The 19,535-nt window shown below is 27.2% G+C and overlaps 2 protein-coding genes across 13 annotated transcripts; one reads left to right on the top strand and one right to left on the bottom strand.

The window, feature by feature from the left end:
* The first annotated feature begins 983 nt into the window (after nucleotides 1–983).
* On the top strand, nucleotides 984–6,780 carry LOC122633603. Of its 3 annotated transcripts, none has more exons than XM_043821646.1 (10): nucleotides 984–1,227; nucleotides 1,454–1,652; nucleotides 1,793–1,921; nucleotides 2,015–2,154; nucleotides 2,244–2,354; nucleotides 2,448–2,508; nucleotides 2,608–2,897; nucleotides 2,981–3,112; nucleotides 3,218–3,439; nucleotides 3,506–6,780. In XM_043821646.1, exons 2-10 carry the CDS (start codon nucleotides 1,531–1,533, stop codon nucleotides 4,600–4,602), a joined length of 2,304 nt encoding a protein of 767 aa, XP_043677581.1. In that variant the 5' UTR covers nucleotides 984–1,227; nucleotides 1,454–1,530; the 3' UTR covers nucleotides 4,603–6,780. The 3 variants fall into 3 exon arrangements, with proteins under 3 accessions (XP_043677581.1, XP_043677582.1, XP_043677583.1); XM_043821647.1 differs by having other exon boundaries at nucleotides 984–1,652; nucleotides 3,506–4,443; nucleotides 4,520–6,780; XM_043821648.1 differs by having other exon boundaries at nucleotides 984–1,652; nucleotides 3,506–4,443; nucleotides 4,506–4,619.
* A 3,608-nt stretch (nucleotides 6,781–10,388) lies between these two features.
* Nucleotides 10,389–19,535, bottom strand: LOC122633602 (tolloid-like protein 1). 10 transcript variants are annotated; one of them, XM_043821643.1, is made up of 18 exons: nucleotides 19,143–19,534; nucleotides 17,227–17,287; nucleotides 17,000–17,101; nucleotides 16,592–16,684; nucleotides 16,232–16,409; nucleotides 16,123–16,149; nucleotides 15,763–15,974; nucleotides 15,461–15,668; nucleotides 15,181–15,389; nucleotides 14,855–15,086; nucleotides 14,596–14,781; nucleotides 14,278–14,523; nucleotides 13,942–14,162; nucleotides 13,696–13,878; nucleotides 13,466–13,595; nucleotides 13,207–13,391; nucleotides 12,089–12,225; nucleotides 11,107–11,240 (listed from the first exon to the last, which is right to left on the bottom strand). In XM_043821643.1, the coding sequence occupies exons 3-17, from the start codon at nucleotides 17,091–17,093 to the stop codon at nucleotides 12,137–12,139; spliced, it is 2,493 nt and encodes an 830-aa protein (XP_043677578.1). In that variant the 5' UTR covers nucleotides 17,094–17,101; nucleotides 17,227–17,287; nucleotides 19,143–19,534; the 3' UTR covers nucleotides 11,107–11,240; nucleotides 12,089–12,136. The 10 variants fall into 10 exon arrangements, 9 of the variants coding, with proteins under 9 accessions (XP_043677571.1, XP_043677573.1, XP_043677572.1 ...); XR_006328150.1 differs by lacking the exon at nucleotides 11,107–11,240 and adding an exon at nucleotides 12,301–12,398 and having other exon boundaries at nucleotides 11,247–12,225; nucleotides 19,143–19,535; XM_043821636.1 differs by lacking the exon at nucleotides 12,089–12,225 and having other exon boundaries at nucleotides 10,389–11,240; nucleotides 19,143–19,533.

Genomic DNA, 19,535 nt, shown 5'->3' with positions numbered 1-19,535 from the left:
TCACGTATCGATGCGATGATACTATTTATTATTGTAAAGAGATTAACGGATAAATTCTTGTATAATTTTTTTTTTTTAATCTATGATATTTTATCACTAGTCGGATTAACATTTCTAACACATAACTATTTCCTGTGATAAATCTGACATTTAATCGATCGTCTATTTTTAAAGTGTACGCCATCTGTACGCGGAAAATTTCAAATTTTCTCTCAAATATTCTCAACACATACTACGTAAGTACGTACGTACGAATTATGAATATTCAATAATACTGATCTATTGTCTATACTAATACATTTATGTATGAATACAGAAACGATGATATATATATATATATATATATTCTTCGAAATATATTCGTTAACAAATAAACAAATAGAAATAAAAAAAAAAGAAAACAAAACAGGTAATTTAAATCATGCATCTTTTTTGCTATAGTTAGTTATCGAATGATACTGTATATACTTACTACATCCTGTTATTCATATCAATACATGAATTATTCTGATTTGTTTTATATTTTCGAAAGAACTTTTTATATATATATATATCAAATTAAAGAAGTGAATTGGGCATTAAACCCAAATAGAGAAAGGTCAAGAAATATAGTTTAGTCTGTTTCATCGACTAGAATTCTTTCTCCTCTCTCTCTACTCTTTCTCTCTCTCTCTCTCTCTCTCTCTCTCTCTCTCTCTCTCTCCCTCTCTCTATCTCTATCTCTATCTCTATCTCTCTTAATAGACAATATATAGCCGGCATTTTGCAAGAGTGGCATGACTTTCGTTTATCCGATAACCGTATCTCCGTAAAGACACGAAACGATCGCGGAAGTTGTCTACGTTCTTTCTCTTTCTCATTTACTTTCGTGTATATATATATATATATATATATATATATATATATATGTATCATATATATATACATATATATAAGCTCATGTATATATATATATGTATATATATAATATGTATCATTTTTAGGACGATTATTACTTATCGGCATACATTTGACTTATTTTTTCTGCTCAAATTTAACAAAGATCTAAAATTATAATGTGTATAATAGTATAAATTATAAAAAGAATGCTTGAAATATTATCAATACTTTATAATGATCTAGACTAATACTATTTTACGCAACTATTAATTTTCATTTGAAAAGTGACAGTAATATGAAAAAATCATTCATCCGCAAGTGGATAGTGCATCAAGAACTCGATGTATAGTGTGTGTCTACTAGAATATATAATTTAGGATCTAATTTGTGTTGTTTGCTTGGTCTTCTTTGGATTTCGTTTGAAATAATTTGATCTGTGGTGTAAATTACAATTTGTTTTTTGTTTCTTTCGATCGATTTATTATTTAATGATATATTAATCAAAGAATTATTGAAAATGACTTGATATATCATTAATGAACAGTGATTATATAGAGTGTCTACGTGTATTCAGGTTATGTTAACAGTAAGACTATAGTAATAGTCTTGCTGATGTAGGTTCAAAGCTATATTCAGGAGGAAGTTTATAACATGATAGAAACTTTAGTTGAAGAAAATGCCTGGTGTTACTGGGTTGTCTGCGTCGGAGCGTTACTGTCATTTCTTGGTCTTGTTGCTGCTTGTATTTGCAGTTGTCGACGTAATCAGACTAAGTAAGTCTAAATGATTATATAGACGTCAATAATACCAAAGAAAATTTTGGTATAAAGTAATTTATCGTATTCGATCCTCTGTATATCGCTGATTGATATTGATTTTGATTAAACCATTAAAAAACCATGTATTTATATAGAAATGAATTTCCTGGATTATGTGGAATGGTAACAATTAATCATTCTGAAAATGATGATTTCAATACATTACCATCCGTGGAAATTACTCAAGTTCTACCAACACAAGATACAACAGATAATGGCAAAAGGTTTTTATCTTAATTTGATATAAACAAGAATATATATATATATATATACACATACACAGACAAATTATTATTACCTTCTTATTATATTCATAGAACAAGTGGAGCTAATAGAAGCTTACCAGATATACCAAAAGATAAAAATAGAGGAGAAGTTGCTACAGAATCTGTATCTCAAGATATTTATGAAACTAGTGAAATAAATTCTGAATTGTATGCTACAGTTCAAGATACAGGTATATATATAAAATTATACAAGATTTTTTTTTAAATAGATCTTCTTTTATAATGGTATTTATTAAATTTTGTTTCTATCTTCCGATAGAAGAGCAACAATCTGAAAGAGAAACACAAGGCCTTTCTCAACAAATTTCTTTAGTTCAAGATAACTCAGCATATCAACTTGCAAGATTTACACCATCTACATCCAAAAATGGTATATAAAGATAAATAATATATACAATAATAATACCATTATGAACTAATTTATTTTTGTAATTATCAATTTTAATACTTATATCTACTTTAGATGAACATCCATATGCTCAACTTCAAAGTATTCAGAAATCTGAAGCTGATCAATCACATAGGTAAAATATACATATGAAAGTTATTTTTTAATTGAATTATTTTTGATTGAATTAAATTATCTAGTAGAATTTTAATCTGTAAAACTGTAAATAATACAGAAATAGCAGTACTCAAGTGACTAATGTTGATAAACCATCGACATCATCAAGTCATGCAAATGGAAATCCAGTAGCACCTCCAAGAACTCGGAAATCATCATCTTATAATTCACTCCTAAGTGCTGAAAACTCTAACGATATACAAGCTGCAAATGCTATTTCTGGAGGTGTGCAAGCCAATCAAGATTTACCATATATGACACCACCTCTTGCTATGTTACTTCTTCACCCACCACAGCCATCGCAACATAGTACATCACAACATTTTAGTGGTGATTCTCAGGATTCTAGTAAGTTTAATAAATATTAAGCTCTAATAAAAGATCTATAGTACATAATGATTTTAAATTATTTTGTAATTTTATTTACATAGAAGGATACACAAGTATAAGTGTACGAGAACCTTTAGCTAATATATTAGCACAAACAAAAGCAGCTTATCAACAAAATCAACCAACACGTTTACCTGTTGATCCTCATTATGCAACTGTATCTGATGATTCAGGTATTCTTAAAATACATTTATCACTTGATTCTCCTTATTAATTGAAATCAAAAAAATATAATTATTATTGCATTTATTTATTATGTGATTATTATATTGCAACAGATGAAATGTATGCTGCTATTGATGAACAAGAAAAAATTTATACTAGTGGTAGTGAAACATATGCTCAAATCCAACCTACAATATTAGAAGCACATAGAATTACACATAGTGATCAAAATTCATTTAATCAAGTATCATTGCGTTCTGAAGAAACACATACTGCTCCACAACCACCAAGTGTTGATAGTTTACGTCATGTTGCTCATGCGCATTCAAGACAAGGTGGGTAATTTATATCTTGTAATCTTATTAAACTAAAAGATATATATATATATTTTTTTTCTTTAGCATCATCATCAAGTGCCAATAGTTCTATCATAAACCCAGGTTCTCCAAAACCAGAAAAACGTCAAGCAAATTCACCATTACCTCCTCCACCAGAAGCAATTTCAGATGCATATGCGGCTGTCGATAAAAGAGCAAAAAATGATGAACGAATAAGACCTAATTTATCAACTGGAAAATCTTTAGAAGATATGTATGCTAAAGTTATGAAAAAGAAAAGAGATGCTGAAGAGCAAAGTGACGGTCCTACATGTTCTAACATTTTACATCCAGAAGTAACACCTTCCAATAGAAAACTTAGTCTCATAGAAATTAGCAGAGCATCATGGTCTAGTCATGATTCAGTAGAAATACAAAAAGAAGAGCATGATACTATTCATTACACCATACCAGCAAATACTGTTATTAATATTCACACTGAAATGGAAAACAATTGTTTAAAATTATCTAGAATTTCTGATGAAGATACAAATTTGTTAAATCAAGATATTAATCATGGTTATGAATCTGTGAATTCCAAAAGAAATTTAGCGGCCCGAAGTTTTCCTGTTTGTGATTCTAATTATGAAATGCCACATCTTCAATCTTTAAGAAATAATGATTATCAAAGTACATCAACATCAGTACGTAACGGTCCTGATTTATTATTGACATATCCTACACCTTATAAACATAGACAAGTTAGTAATGCAAGCAGTGAAGATCCAGGATATGAAAAAGTTAGATTACGAAGACGAATTGATCTAGATCAGGATACAGATTCCGAGCCAAATTATGAGAGCATGCCACATGATTCGGGAGAACCAAATTATGCTTCAGTATGCCGTCCTGGTGATAGTGATACAGATCCAAATTATGAATCTGTAAGTCATGGAGATCCAAATTACGAAAGTGTGAGATACATGAGTGTTGCTGCATCTGAAGAACCACCATATGAACAGGTAAATAATTATAAACCTGAAACAAATATTGATGGATATGAAAAAATTAAAGATAATAATAGTATATTTAACTCAGACTATGAAAAGATAAATCCAAGTAATGCTTTGGAACAATGCAGTAATGGAGATACAGACGATGAACAGTATGTTCAGGTATAGTGTACCTTTTATATATATATATGTGTGTATATATATATATATAAATAACTATGTGCAGTAGCTGATATTGATGAGGTTTGTTTAATGCAGCATGAAGCTTTCGCAGGTGAATTTACTGAGTATACTTTTTATTTTTATGAAATACATTTTATCATCTTGGCTTCAAAGCTATAAACAGACAATTTAGTACTATTTGTATTTAGTATGAAACCATTTTGTGCTGATGTTTAAATGTGTTAAGAAAATGTTACAAAATAAGGAGGGTAAGACTGATAGAGACAAACAGTGAGAGTAATGTACAAGTAAAATCTGACTTAATGTTATGTTTAATTATTTTAATTGGTAGCATGTTTCAACAGTAAGATAAAAAACTATAAAGTTACCAATAAAAAAAAAGCCATTTATGTGATTGCATAAAGAATTGACCAGTACATATGGAGTGTGCTATGGATTAAACATAGTTGGAAATTTATGGATTAAAATTAGCAGATGTCACATAAACATTATTAAATAACAAAATTATTATTTCTTCTGTGAATGGTGCATGCTGTGCCTTGTTGTATTGACTACTCTCTATACAGAATATATTTATTTTTATTTACATGTCACAAACAACCAGGTCACAAAAATGTATCCTATTCTTTAGTCTAATGAAATAGTACTCTCATAGCTTCATATAATAATTTACTGCCACGTATTGTAAATATTAATTTTATTGCTATTTACTAAGTTAATATACGTATTAAATTATGAATAATTATTTATTTATTATATATTAATTTTTATAAAACAAATATCATTTTTTTTGTTTTTAATATATGCACAATATATACATTAATATTTTGACAAGTCCTATAACATATAGACTTAAATAGACAAATATAAGAAAAAAGACTTCATTGCCAGAGAATTTTGCAGTCAAAAGATATTAATTTATTATACATTTATAATTTTGTAATTTGATTAAAATGTATGTATGTTCTTATATTATAGAGTGTAAATATAGGTAAAATACATACATTGTTTATTTATTATAAGTATTGATTTTGAATACTTGTAAATTAGAAAATTGAGTTGTCTTTGTGTTATGTAATTATATATTATTTTTATTGTAGTAATAATTTCATATTATAATTTGTTTTATACAGTTCCATTTAATAATGTAGTTCTCTTTCATGATAGAAATGTAATTTGAGTGTGTTTTCTGTAAAGATACATTTATGTGCAATACTATAATTTGTATATTATATAATATTATAATATATGTCATATATATTATACATTATATATTATATAATATGAATTAAATATTGTGGATAATTCTTATAAAGCTTTGGGTACTATCAACATTACTGAATGCAATAGCTTTAAGTTTTACACAGAGACTAGTTTCATAATAACAATAGAAACAATATATAGCTACCTTAATACATATTATATAATACATATACAGATATATAAAGTAAGCAAGATCAATTTTCAATGCTTTATAAGATTAATGTATAAGACAAACTGATTTTTTATTTTCTTGCTAAAATGTTTGTGAAATAACTAAAAGGTTATTTAGAATTACAAACAAAAATGTATAATTATTTTTCAAATTGGAAAATGTAGTATATCAATAATATCAATTTAATTATTTGGTGCTATTTTTTGTTATAGTGTTCAATGCGCTTATAATTTTAATGCATAAATAGCTTTATCAATATTTGAAAAGATATTTTCAAAATATATACCTTGACAACTATTTCCTAACATATCTTATAATCTCATATTTAATAGCAAATATAATAGTATATTTTATGAAAATAATATAAAATAAATATGAATGTAGATAATGCATTGTACATACTAGAGCTGCTTTTTTATATTATTACATTAGGTATATAACTATTATATGTGTGTACATAAACATAATATTTTAATATAACACATTTTTATATTAGATATCCAATTAGATTGATAGATATCTCAAATTCACTGTAATTCTTAATCACTATTTGATAAATTAATATAATGCTTTGGAAAAAAAATATAACCAAAAGCAAAAGTAAATTTACTTTTGGAGCAACATATAATGTTAACATTTTAATCAGAAAGTATAATATTCCTTTTGTATTTTTGCTGAATTTTGGAATTTTGTATAATAAAAAAAAAAAAAAGAATTTTTGAATACAACAAATTCTTTCCTTTCTAGTTTTCCAAGTCCTACTTTATCGTGATAAATTAAAAAAATCTAACCTTAAATCTGACTATGTGGGTTATAAAAAAAAATGTAAAATTGTTTTATTAAACAAATGTATTTTCATCGTTGAGGACTCATACCGTAGACACAATATTGATAATTTGTGTGTTATTATTTCTAAATTGTTAACAATTTAAATGCTAACTTTACTACTTATACACATTTGTTACATATATTACGGTATAATTATTAATAGTCGTTTCTTCAAAAGTGACGTTACTCTTACCAAGTAATATTCCATTATAGTTTATAAGTTTTCATATAATATTGCATTAAACTAATTACTTATCTTACATAACATTAATGGAGGATGGTATTATGCATTTACTTGCCTTTGATACTTATTTTTATAAAAACTGGTTTTATTTAGAGTATAGAGATACTCCTTAAATAGTTTATTTAACGTGTCCAATTTAGTACACGAAGTTACGTGTTAATATACTTATTAAAAACATTATATTATATATATAAAAAAGAAATATTACACTTATTACCTATATATCTTCTCAATAAAAATAATTGTATGTAGTGTTTGCATTGCATAAATAAAGTGATCATAGAAATAGTAAAATAGTATTTTATACCGAAAAATAATAATAAAAAAAAAAAAAAAAAAAAAAAAAAAAAAAAAAAAAAAAAAAAGAAAGAAATTATTCTCTTATTATTAAATCGATTTACCAAACGCAAGTATGAATTTTACTCTGTATGCTAAACCAGCTAGCATAATTGACAAAACAATATTTAGAATTATTGCTAATTTATAAAATTCTATGCATCATGAGTTTTATCATTTTTGCAGTAAACAATATTATATTATTAAAGAATTATATGTTTAAAATTAGAGTTATTTTTAATTATAGAAATTAGAATTGTTTAAAAAAAATCTTTCAGAAAAAATATTTTTATAAAAAACAAATATACTTTTTTAAAGATATAACAATAAGAAATATTAAGATATAACTTTTGTAAATCATCAATCTTATCATATACATGAGTAAGCTGTTATAGTTGTAATGGAACTATAATTACAAAAAGAATATATTCATAAATGCAAAAAGTTTGCATTACTTTTTCATAAAATATGATTACGTATTTTATTTAACTAAAACTTCTCAAATTGTAGTGAACATATTTTTCATGAGTATATATGCCTATTTTGTTATTTCCTATTTTAAATATTAATATTTGGATTATATTTATTGGCTAATATTGGTCCTTGCTACTATAGCAACTTTATATTGATTTTTACAGCAGTTAATCTTTCATAGCATATATTCATGAATAGAACATTAATTGTAATTACATTTCATTCAATTTGATGAGTATAATAAAGACCAAAATTGGCCAAAAAATACTATTCCATTAGCTAAAACACTTTTTTGGTCTTTTAAAATGCATTCTATATGTTTTGAATTATTATGTTTAATATAGGTGCAAGTTATATCAATATTTTGAAATAACTAATTTTTCAATGGATTCAATTTATAATAAAGAAAAGTAAATAAACAATAAATTTTATTTATCGTAGAAATTAATTAAATAAAAAGTGATAAAAAAAATAAATATTACAATTTTTTTTTAAATATGTCGAATAATAAATATAAGTATTTCAATTATATAAATATTATAGATCAAATGAAAAATGTTTATAATAAAACAACATGTTATGCAGTTATTTTCAAGTAACAAAAAAATAAAATCCACTGAAAAAATTTTCTTTTTTTTTTTTTTTTATAAATATGATATTCTTTATATATATGGTCCTGTTATACTTAGTGCAAGTGTATATAATTCTGCTCTTGTTACAAAATGTATACTGGTTTTCTTACCAAAATTTCTATACTTGCCTTTTGGATGTTCTATAATAACATGCTCATTTGTAATTCTGATTTAAAATTTGTTTCAATTTGTTTTAAATAGATAATCAGAATTTTTGATATTCTGAGCAAAATTTCTCATATATGTTAATAATACATGCTTAAATTGTATCATACTTAGATAATACCATATGTATTGTATCTAAGCTGATCTAAGTATTTCTAATCAATATGCCTTGCTTATATAGCAAATTTCATACTTACAAATATAGTATTAGACATACACTATCATATAGTAATTCTTTGATATTACTAATGTATCTATATTATACACCTATTTATATTATATATGATTTTGAAGTAATAGTATTTTATCCAAATTGTTTTTTAATATGTCATTTTCAATTACATAAATTATATGTATATACATTGTGTTGATTTATATAAAAACAATAATGCTAATAATTGCAAAATTATTATTTCTCTTTCACAATAAAAATGCTGATGGTTGCATTTAATATTTATAATTTAGTTCCAACAAAAGTTTGCATTTTTATAAAGTTTGCACATTAAATATTTCACTAATAGAGATCAAAAGACCATATACATGATAGATCTGCGGATTATATTTAAAAGAATTATATATGATATTACCAAAATATCTCTAATAAGTAACTTTGTGCAGTCAATATGTTTCAAAAGATTATAGAAATTATAAACGTATATAATAACTCTTTAATAGCCGAAAGCGCAATACAGAATGCTTATAATTTTTCGATAATTCTTAGAATATATTGAAATAAACATCATTTTTAAACTGCACTATATACATGTACACATACATATATAATTACCTATTATGCATATCACATAACTTTTTCCGCATATTTAAAGAAATTGAACACGCTGGTTCGATATTATAAAGTCTTACAATTCTGCAGTATTATTTGTTTCAATGCTCTACAAAACATGAAAAAATGTTTTTATGAGATTCTGGAATGTAGTACACAATGTATATAAGATTTTATTTCAAGAAATCTGGAATATGTTAATTAACATTATCAAATATATATTATATATATATATATACTTGACCTTCCTTCTTTTGCATATATCCTTGTTTGCTAGTTTACATCCTCTTACAAGATGTATCTTGGAATTTATTTAAGATAGTTTAGAATATATTTTGTTTTAGCTCCCATGGCAGCATTTACTGTGAAATATATATTAAAATTCTCTTGGTAGTTTTCTTAATTATATAATTGAAAAGATTTGCAAATCGTTTGTAATATAAAATCTGTGAATATATATATATATATATATATATATATATATATATATATGTTAAATTTTGAGAGTTGAATAATATAAATAAATTGGCAGTTAAAAGTAGTTGTAAATTATAGTACAATGTCTGCTGAAGTAACAATAAAAATTATTTTTAATTCATAGTTGTTCAGTATTACACATACTAATCCTTGTTATGAGTATTTAGCAAAACTATTATAAAATTAATTATATTTCGTACTATAATATTATTTATTAAATTAATTAACCAATAGATTTTAATTATTTCACATAATAACAATAGGAAATTAAAACTCTATATTGCATGATGTGTGGGTGTGTGTATATAGTTTGATATTTTCTTTATGTATTAGCAATTGAAAAAGATAATGTACCTTAATTTATCATAAATATGATAGGAGACAGTTATTTATATATATATATATATATATTACTAGATACATGAAGACCATTTTCAATTGATTGTACAAAAAAGTTTACTTTGCAATATTATTATTCACATTAGTAAAAAGATATTGCCTACTTATACTTGTACAAAATATATTACATGCAAATTATATATTTTATGAAATAGCAGCATTAGTATAATTAATAATATTATGATAGCATAGTACAATGAATATACCACACTTAAGTATTGCTGATAAAATTTATATTCTGAAACATAGTAAATTTATGTTTTGAATTAAAAATAATATATTCTGTACAAATAAGATGTAAAAGCGATCGTATTTGAATTGATCGATAGACTCATCTACATTAGTTTCTTGTCTCACTTGAATCTAAAAGGAACGTGTTGACATATGTAATAGTGAGTGCTGATGACACTGTAAGTTGCTCCCATTAGGCAACAATAGTAACAACAATAACAACTAGTTACACATTAGAAAGTCTGGGAAGCAACGTGGAGAAGTATAAGGAATTCCAGGATTTTAACCACGCTGCAAGTGGCCACGGTCACACACTATCTGGACTACTTGTTTCATCACCGCATACTTGTTCAGCATCACTGTCACTAGGTGGGCTAGGTTGTTCAAGTTGATATTGATTATATTCATGAATATGATCCTGGTGATGTTGCAGAAGAGCATGATGATGGTAGCAGGGATGATGTTCTTCTATACGTTGATGTAGATTATCAATGTGAACTTCTTGAACAGGTCTTTTAACTTTGTGACATAACAGGCATACAAACAGAACAACTAAAATAGAAGCTGCAACAGATACTGCTGGGATGACATAGGTATCTGCTGATATCGTAGCAACACCTGTAAATTTATGAATAAAATCTGTTTGATTGTGTATTGTTACATATATAATCCAGTACTTTTTTAAATCTCACATGAAATATCTATGTACATTTTATCAATATGTACAAACTTTGTTTCTTTCATATCATTGAAGCACCTAAACACAATAAAATTGTTGATCGCAATACATCTAACAAATAGAATTCATTACAATTTCTATAGTGCTAAAGTTTTTAGAAGGATCTTGGTGTCAATATAGATAATTATAAATTTTTATTTGCAAACTCTCAAGGTTATTGATGGAAACTACAAGAGAAAGGTCGACAATACAATTCAGGAAATATTTTGCAAGACTCACAAAAAGAATATAAAATCACATGCATTTATATGATTAAGAGGGACATAATAAATAACATCCTGCATGCTTTTTGATTTCAGTGTTACCACATATAATTTTAAGATTTAAAGAAATTATGTACTGTAAAAACTGCCGATGTTATGTTGTTACAGTGATCAAGAATTATTGTATTTTTCTAGAAGAAGTAAATGACACCATATATTATTTCCTGTAAAACAGGTTTAAAAAATTAAATATGGGTAGTACAATTAACAAAAAAATAAAAATATGTTTTAGTATTCTAATACATATTTCATATTTGTTGATTCCGATAATCAATGCTAGCAGTTGTTAATGTTTTCTATTGTTAAGTGTTAATGTTATTAATGCTACGTAATGATTACAAAACTTGTCTATTATAAAACAATGACTCAGGAATTGCTGTAAGAAAAGCTGTCTTTATTGGAAACACATCAATCACTTCAAGAATTTCATGTGGTATGATGTGCAATACTGTGAGAGAACTCACGTGATAAGGGAGATAACATGCCGGATCGTCGGAAGCTTCATGAGGGGCTCAGATGGCCACGAACACAAAGCACAGAGAGAGAAGAAGCATGGCAGAGACTCCAGCCAGTGCTGGTGACAATGGGGCTGATGCTGCACCTGCGACACCACACAAGCATTCATCCGCTCAATCCTACCACTCTCTCACCTGTACACACGTGTACAACTACTTACCCAGAAGTTAAAATTTAGTATGTATAGGCATCGCGTATCATCTTTTTTTATGAGTGACTTTTGTGTTATCGACGCTTTGGAATCGATTATTATGTATTCTATATATTGTTAAGAATTAATTTTTTTATAATTTATTCAATAACTATATATGTACTGCATATATACATATAATTTATTAAACACTCGTTTCTTTTTTATTTAAACAAATATGATAATACATGCTTCGTGCAGTATCTACAAATTTTATGTGGTATACGTATATTTGCTTGGGATTTTATTAGGTATGTGATAGTAGTGAATAGTATAAAGATTTAGAAAGAGAGAGATTATAAGGAAAATTATTAAATTTAAATATAATAAAAAATAAAAAGTAAATCAAGGACAATTGTATAACATCTAATGTATAACAAATTTTCCTGGAAACATTAATATTTTTACTGTGTCCAGAAAAATGAATAAGATTATAATATAGAATTACAGTTATACCTTTAATAAATACATTCATTTCATTAATACTGAACGAGTCATGTATCTCGTTATAGAATGTTAATAAAATATTTAAAAATTCCATAATACAAAAAGAAAATATATATATATATATATAGAGAGAGAGAGAGAGAAAGACCTTTCCATGTACAAATGTAGTCATTAACAGATTTCACATCAAATTATTTGTTCATTCTTTAATTACTCTTTTATGATACATTTGTGAACCATTTATACATGGTATTAAATGTATAACAAGAATGCATATAAATTTCAATGTGAATATCAGTAATAACCACAATTGTATTACGCTACTGTATATGAATAATTCACGCGAATATAGAAATCGTATAAGCAAAAGACAACATCAAAATACATTAAAAGAAGATTTTGAAAATATCTATTATTTTCAAAACTTACAGTTCTCTTCGTCCGATGTATCGTTCGGCCCACAATTTTTGATTTTATTACATCTCAACGTTTTTGAAATACAATACTTATTTTTGCTGCAAAGAAATTGATTTGGACAATCACCGTTTATATTTATCTCTGTCCATATTGCTCTAAAACCAAGCTGTCCAACCGCTTTATCTGCTGATATGAAACTGTAAATATTATGTACAATATATATTCAGTATCATTATAACATGAAAAAAGAATATAAGAAATAAATGTTTACCTAAGACGCATATTATTATCTTCTGATACAAAGCTCCAATTGGTATTATTATTTTTAGCACCACAAAGCTCAATTGGCGCGGACGAACTAGAATACCACATACGTAGTACTGCTGCAGGGCAACCTCGTGCTAAAGAAACATTTAGAAAAAAAAAAAAAAAGAGAGAGAAAATAACATAATATATATATACGTAATAAGACAATACAATATATACGTATTCATTACTTACCAGTTTGATCACCTTCTACAGAAAACTTATCAAAATTCAATAATATTTGTTGATTCGGTCGTACTTTTATGAACCAATTACATGTTTTACTAGCAAACTTTTTCGACGGGCCACCATATTTCTTTGGATAATTAGGACTAGTTATTATTCCATAATTCAAACTGCTAATATTTGATCCACAATCTGTAATAATATCATGATATTAAATGAAGTAATCAATAAATATTATATTCTTTAATTTCTTACCTCCAAAAATTGGCTTTGCTACCTCGAAAGTATAACGCGCTTTAAATCCGCTATAAACTTTTTCGGAATCTGAATGTAAAATTACTTTTAAACCGAGAGCACCAAGAGTTGATTCTACTGGTCCTGGAGCAGTCATACCACAGTACCTGCCTATTAATTTTTCTGTATTATCGCGATACATAGTATAAATTTCTAACCAGTCGTTTTTACATAAAGTTAATCTGTAAAAAGATAGAATTAAAAACTTATTAAAATCTATATTACAGTATTCCAATTTCAATTTTTTTAACATATCAGAAAATTAGAAATCATTAGAGAAATCATTTTTTATCTCACCCATAGTGACCGATCGTTAGATTCACATTACTGGTTCTAATTTTAAAATGATCAAAGATCAACGTCACTTGTTCATTCGGCGTCGAATAAAAGAAATAAGTACAATTTGTATCACTTGGATAATTACTAGGATATCGTGGGGAATTAAAATCTCCCTTTTTTCGAGAGGAACTTCTGTATCTAAATATACAGGTACCATCTGGTTCTGCTGTTCCAGGTATTTTATATTCTGTCTCAAAAGTATACCTATAATATATAAAAACATATATTACAAATATATGTAATAAATATTTCTTTTTGACATATTTTGATATTTACCGTGCTTTAAAACCTTTTCCTTGGTATTCTCCACTGCTAAATACCATAACAAGTCTTGGGCCATCGCTAACTACATGTTCTGGATTATTTTTCACACCACATAATTCATAATCAAATTTATCATAAGAATCTGTTGTTTCTTGACCTTTCAAATATAGTTTTAAGTAACCATCAGTACATGCAGGACTATAAACAATAAGCAAGAAAATATTATTTCAATTATATACGGTTGTATATATATTTATATAATTATACTTACTCTTCTTTAAATTCATTTCTTGGAATTTCAAATATTACAAATTCCAAGCGAACGCGTTCAAGATGTTGTATATCTTGCATTCCATAAATAAAATAACGGCATACAACTTTTGGCATATAAGGAAATGGAAAATTAGGACTAACCACAAATCCAGAAGATTTCTTTTTACTTAAAATCTTCTGATCACATTCCGAGCCTCGTATATGTTCACCATTATAACTGGTTATAAAGTCTAAACATAGAAGATAATACAAATTTTAAATCTAATCTTTACTTGTATCTTTCAGAAAAAAAAAATATATATATATATAAATATAAATATTTACCTAATTTAACAAAACTTTCTGAAAATTCAAAAATTCCTTTAAAACCACGATTTTGCGTATTCGCTGTACGCTGAAGAGTAACAAATAATACAAATAGATTGGATTCTGATGAATATAATACCAAATTGCGTTGTTGCCCACAATATGTTCCAATAGTAGTAGATGTATTGTCGAGTCCATCATATACTTTTACATAATCCAAAGGGCAACTATAATATAACATTGTCTCATTTCATTATTCCTATGTTATAAAAAAATATTATAAAATCAAAATACATACTGCGGCCCGCCAAAGAATAAGTCAAAATCTCGAAACTCCAAGCGTATTCTTTGACTTGGTTTTCCAATGAATTGATAACTACATGAAAGATCTTTTGGATACGTTCCTGGATAAGTCGGAGATAATAAGTTTCCAATACGTTTAACATCTGAATTTATTGTGAAAGAACATGGTGCACTTGGTATTGGTGTTCCAATTTCAAATACGGCTGTATAAATATAACATTAATTTATTTATAATCATATATTCAATAAAAAAGCCTTCCAATTGTTTTCATATAACTTATCTTTGAAATAACTTACATGCATTGATAAAAGTATATATCCCACTGAATAGGGTAGGTAACGTTATATTTTTATCAGTATAGAAACTGAGAGCAATGCCTTGATAAAGAGAAATACGTTTTCGAGGTGGAATTGGGCCACAGAAACGACCTCCGAATGGTGTTTCTATTAACTTGGTAGTGTTATCTGAACGAATTTCCGAATATATATCCATGTATTCATGGCTACAACTGAAAAAAAAAAAGAAAAAAATATTAAAATTTTTTATAAAAAAATTGATAGAAGATAAACGCAAAGATTAAAATGATTATAAAATTCCTTTTAATTATTGGAGGAAATTTAATATTTTAATAAACACTCGTTAAAAATAGAACTCACGCAGGTAATTCTCCAACAGCAGATCCACTGTAGAGAACAAACATTTATTTGAGACAGTGATTTAGAAAGCAATATATTATACCCAATAATCATTTGTTATATTACTTACGCTGGTGGCCTGCCTCGAAGGCCAAATGTAGTAAAAATAAGTTCCACGCGTTGACGTGGTCCTGCTAAAAACATGTAAATGCACTGCCAAGATGATCCTTCTAGATTTATTAGCGTGGGTGCATAGAAAGTTCCATTTTGCGGCCCATCAGGAGTGCTTATAAATTTTTGATCGCACTCTAAAAACAAATATCACATAATGTAAACAAATAATAATCCATAAATCATAATTATAACAAACGTGTTTATAAAAGCTCATCTATAAAAGTATACTTGTGATTGAATGCAGTATAAATGTTATTACCAAAAGTATAATGTTATTACCAAAAGTATAATGTTATAACCAAAATAAATAACATACTTAATATTTTGGCAGTGGTGAGACGTCCCGGTGGTGGTGGCAGTGATGAAATGTGGTCTTGCTTTGGCAGTGGAGCCTTAATTACCTCACGGGCTGAATTCAGGAATGATGATGAATCAAAGAACCGCAACAATATCCACCGCCACCGGGAACACACCATACCATATTAATTTATATTATACATAATAATTACAGAATTAAAAAAGATTATAATTTCTTTAAAAATTATAGTAGTAATTGAAAACAAAATATATATTGAGTATTTGTAAAACAGAATTTTATCCTTAATTAAAATATTACCGTTATCTAATCTTCTATATTTAATAATAATAATAATAATAATAATAATGATAATAATAATAATAATAATAATAACAATAACACAACAACAATAATAGTAACACTAACCTGTAGTATTGTTTGGGAAGAGTAACAATAAGAGCAAGACAAAGGCAGGAGAAGCATAACTATTCCCAGAGATATGCCAAAGTATTGAAGCCATATTGCATCCTATGATAATAATTACATTTCTTATAAGCAATAAATAATATGTACATATGTATATAAAATTATATTCATATTTTTATATAAATATGATAAAACAATAGTCAAGAAAGGTTAATAACAATAATTACCATATCGTCAGTGTCTATTCCACACATAGGAAGAGCAAGGAAAACTAATCCAAAAGATCATCTGTAAAGCATGATTAATATTTTATGAACACTTCTATGTACATTAAAAATATTGAATAATAGAAAAAAAATAATAAATTGCTTAGATCAGAGATGTCGAATTAGGTATTTATAGCCATTCTCATCCTTTATCACACTTTACAGCTTCACATAAAAATTTTCTTCTCTTCTATCATTTATACTTTCCAAGTAAAATAATCGAAGATCATGACGCTTACATTTGTTTCACAGATAATGAATCTTTCTTTTTTTATTACATGTAATTTTTTCTTTATTATAACATATATAAACGAGAATATTGTAACGCGCAAAAAAACAGTTTTTCGACAGCCCTGATCTGGACTTAAGGTACATGTACATATTTACGAGGCTTGAAGTTTTTATGAAGTATTCGTTTTATGTCACGTACGTGCGTACGGGTCAAGATGCCGCCGAATTTCAAACAAATCTATATAATATTTATACGATCAAATAATTCTTATATTTTCAAGAAATGGTAAATATTAATAAAAAGTAGTTAGTATATATTGGAACATTCGCAAGTAATAATACTCAATAAATTCGGTAAGCAATTTCAGTAATTAAAATTAAATAATATGAATACTCGAAAAAATTAAAAAAAGTATTTTACAAAGTGATCAAAGCTTTCCATTGATTATTATTTCACAAAGACAAAAAAGAAATAAAAAGAAAAAAAAAAAAAGAAAAAAAAATAAGGTCATGTTTTTGTATCGTTACTGACCTACATAAGAACAATCATTAGAAGTATCATATTTGAATTAAACTGATCCAACGATCAGCATAACGAATTTGCCACGCCCTTGAACAAAGCACATTCTTTTTCATATCCTGAAGGGTGGAACGATCGAACGTCATTTTCCCTCTATTCTTCTTTTTTTTTTCCGATAAATATGACTGCTTGAAAGAGTAATAAAACGTGAACAAGTTTTCAGAAAGAAAGACAAATAGAAAAAAAGAAACAAAAAATAGAAACGGAAGAAAGGAAATTGAGAAAAAAAAATAATAATAAATCAAAACCGCGCCCATGCGCTTAACAAACGGTGATAATAAGGTCAATAACAGTATCTCAAATTATTATTTTTTTTTTTTCTTTCTAAAGAAATAATTGAACAACAATTACTAATCTAATTGACCTAGTTTATTAGAGAAAAAAAAATATATATATATCTATATATCTATATATCCTTACATATTTAAGACATTACCAATATCCCATGCATGTAGGTTACAAAAGTGTATGTGTACCATGGTCCCACCCGTTACAGTCCGGGTCACCACCCCTCTGCGGCATATAAACTCGACCGTGCATATCGAATGAGTCAAGATCCAAAGGATGAAAAGGATGTCCTTTCGAGAAAATTCTTTTAATAAAAGATATCATTACTGTACGTTAAAGTCAAAGATTCATTTCTCTATCGGTAGCACGCATGCACATACGGAGCAAGCACGCACGACGCACGCACCTCTCGTTCAACATACTATATATAATATATCTGTGTACAACAAATTAAAACGTTGAACTTCTTCAAGACTCGTTTTATACTTGAAAAAAATAAATATGCAATTACGTCAGAAACGAGGACATTCATGAACACCCTTCTTCTTTTTTTTTAATCTTATTAATATCCTAGTTTTAACGAACTAGTTAATTAACATTTTGAATAGATGTATTTTTGTTAAAATTCGATCACCGTATTTGACGTAGAATGCATATAAATTTATTTTTATAAAGGAAATGATAAATTAAATTTTTATCAGCATTTGATCGGCCGAATTTGATCTATTATATATAAGTTTTCTTTTTTTCTTTTCTTTTCTTTTTTTTTTCATTTTACCGTGCACTGTGTCTGTTTCTTTTCTTCTTCTTGATTATTAACGGTGTAGAAAATAAGGGCGTCAAGGTAATGGAAGCAACGTGGAACCATCACTGGCAAATACACGCGAAGAAGCACCCGCAGAGGTGCAAGTATCGTCTAAGTCGGCTCGTTAATCGGCACGAAGAACGACGCGATGACAGTCGCCTCTCCGTTTAACCTAACACACCCTCTTTCGCTACTGACAGAGGTCGTCACAAGGGGGCTGCAGTGGTGTGAGTGGTGCATCCTTATTGGCTAGACTTTTAGGTAGAAGGGGATGATTGGGATACCGAGTGGGAGGAATGTTTTTTCGCGGCAAAATTACTCAAACGTGACAAAGTTGTCTCTTCTTCTTCTTCTTCTTTCTCTTCC

The sequence above is a fragment of the Vespula pensylvanica genome, chromosome 12 (genome assembly GCF_014466175.1).
Source record: "Vespula pensylvanica isolate Volc-1 chromosome 12, ASM1446617v1, whole genome shotgun sequence".
NCBI lineage: Eukaryota > Metazoa > Arthropoda > Insecta > Hymenoptera > Vespidae > Vespula > Vespula pensylvanica.
Note: the sequence above shows the minus strand (reverse complement) of the source record. Positions and strands in the feature narration are given on the sequence as shown.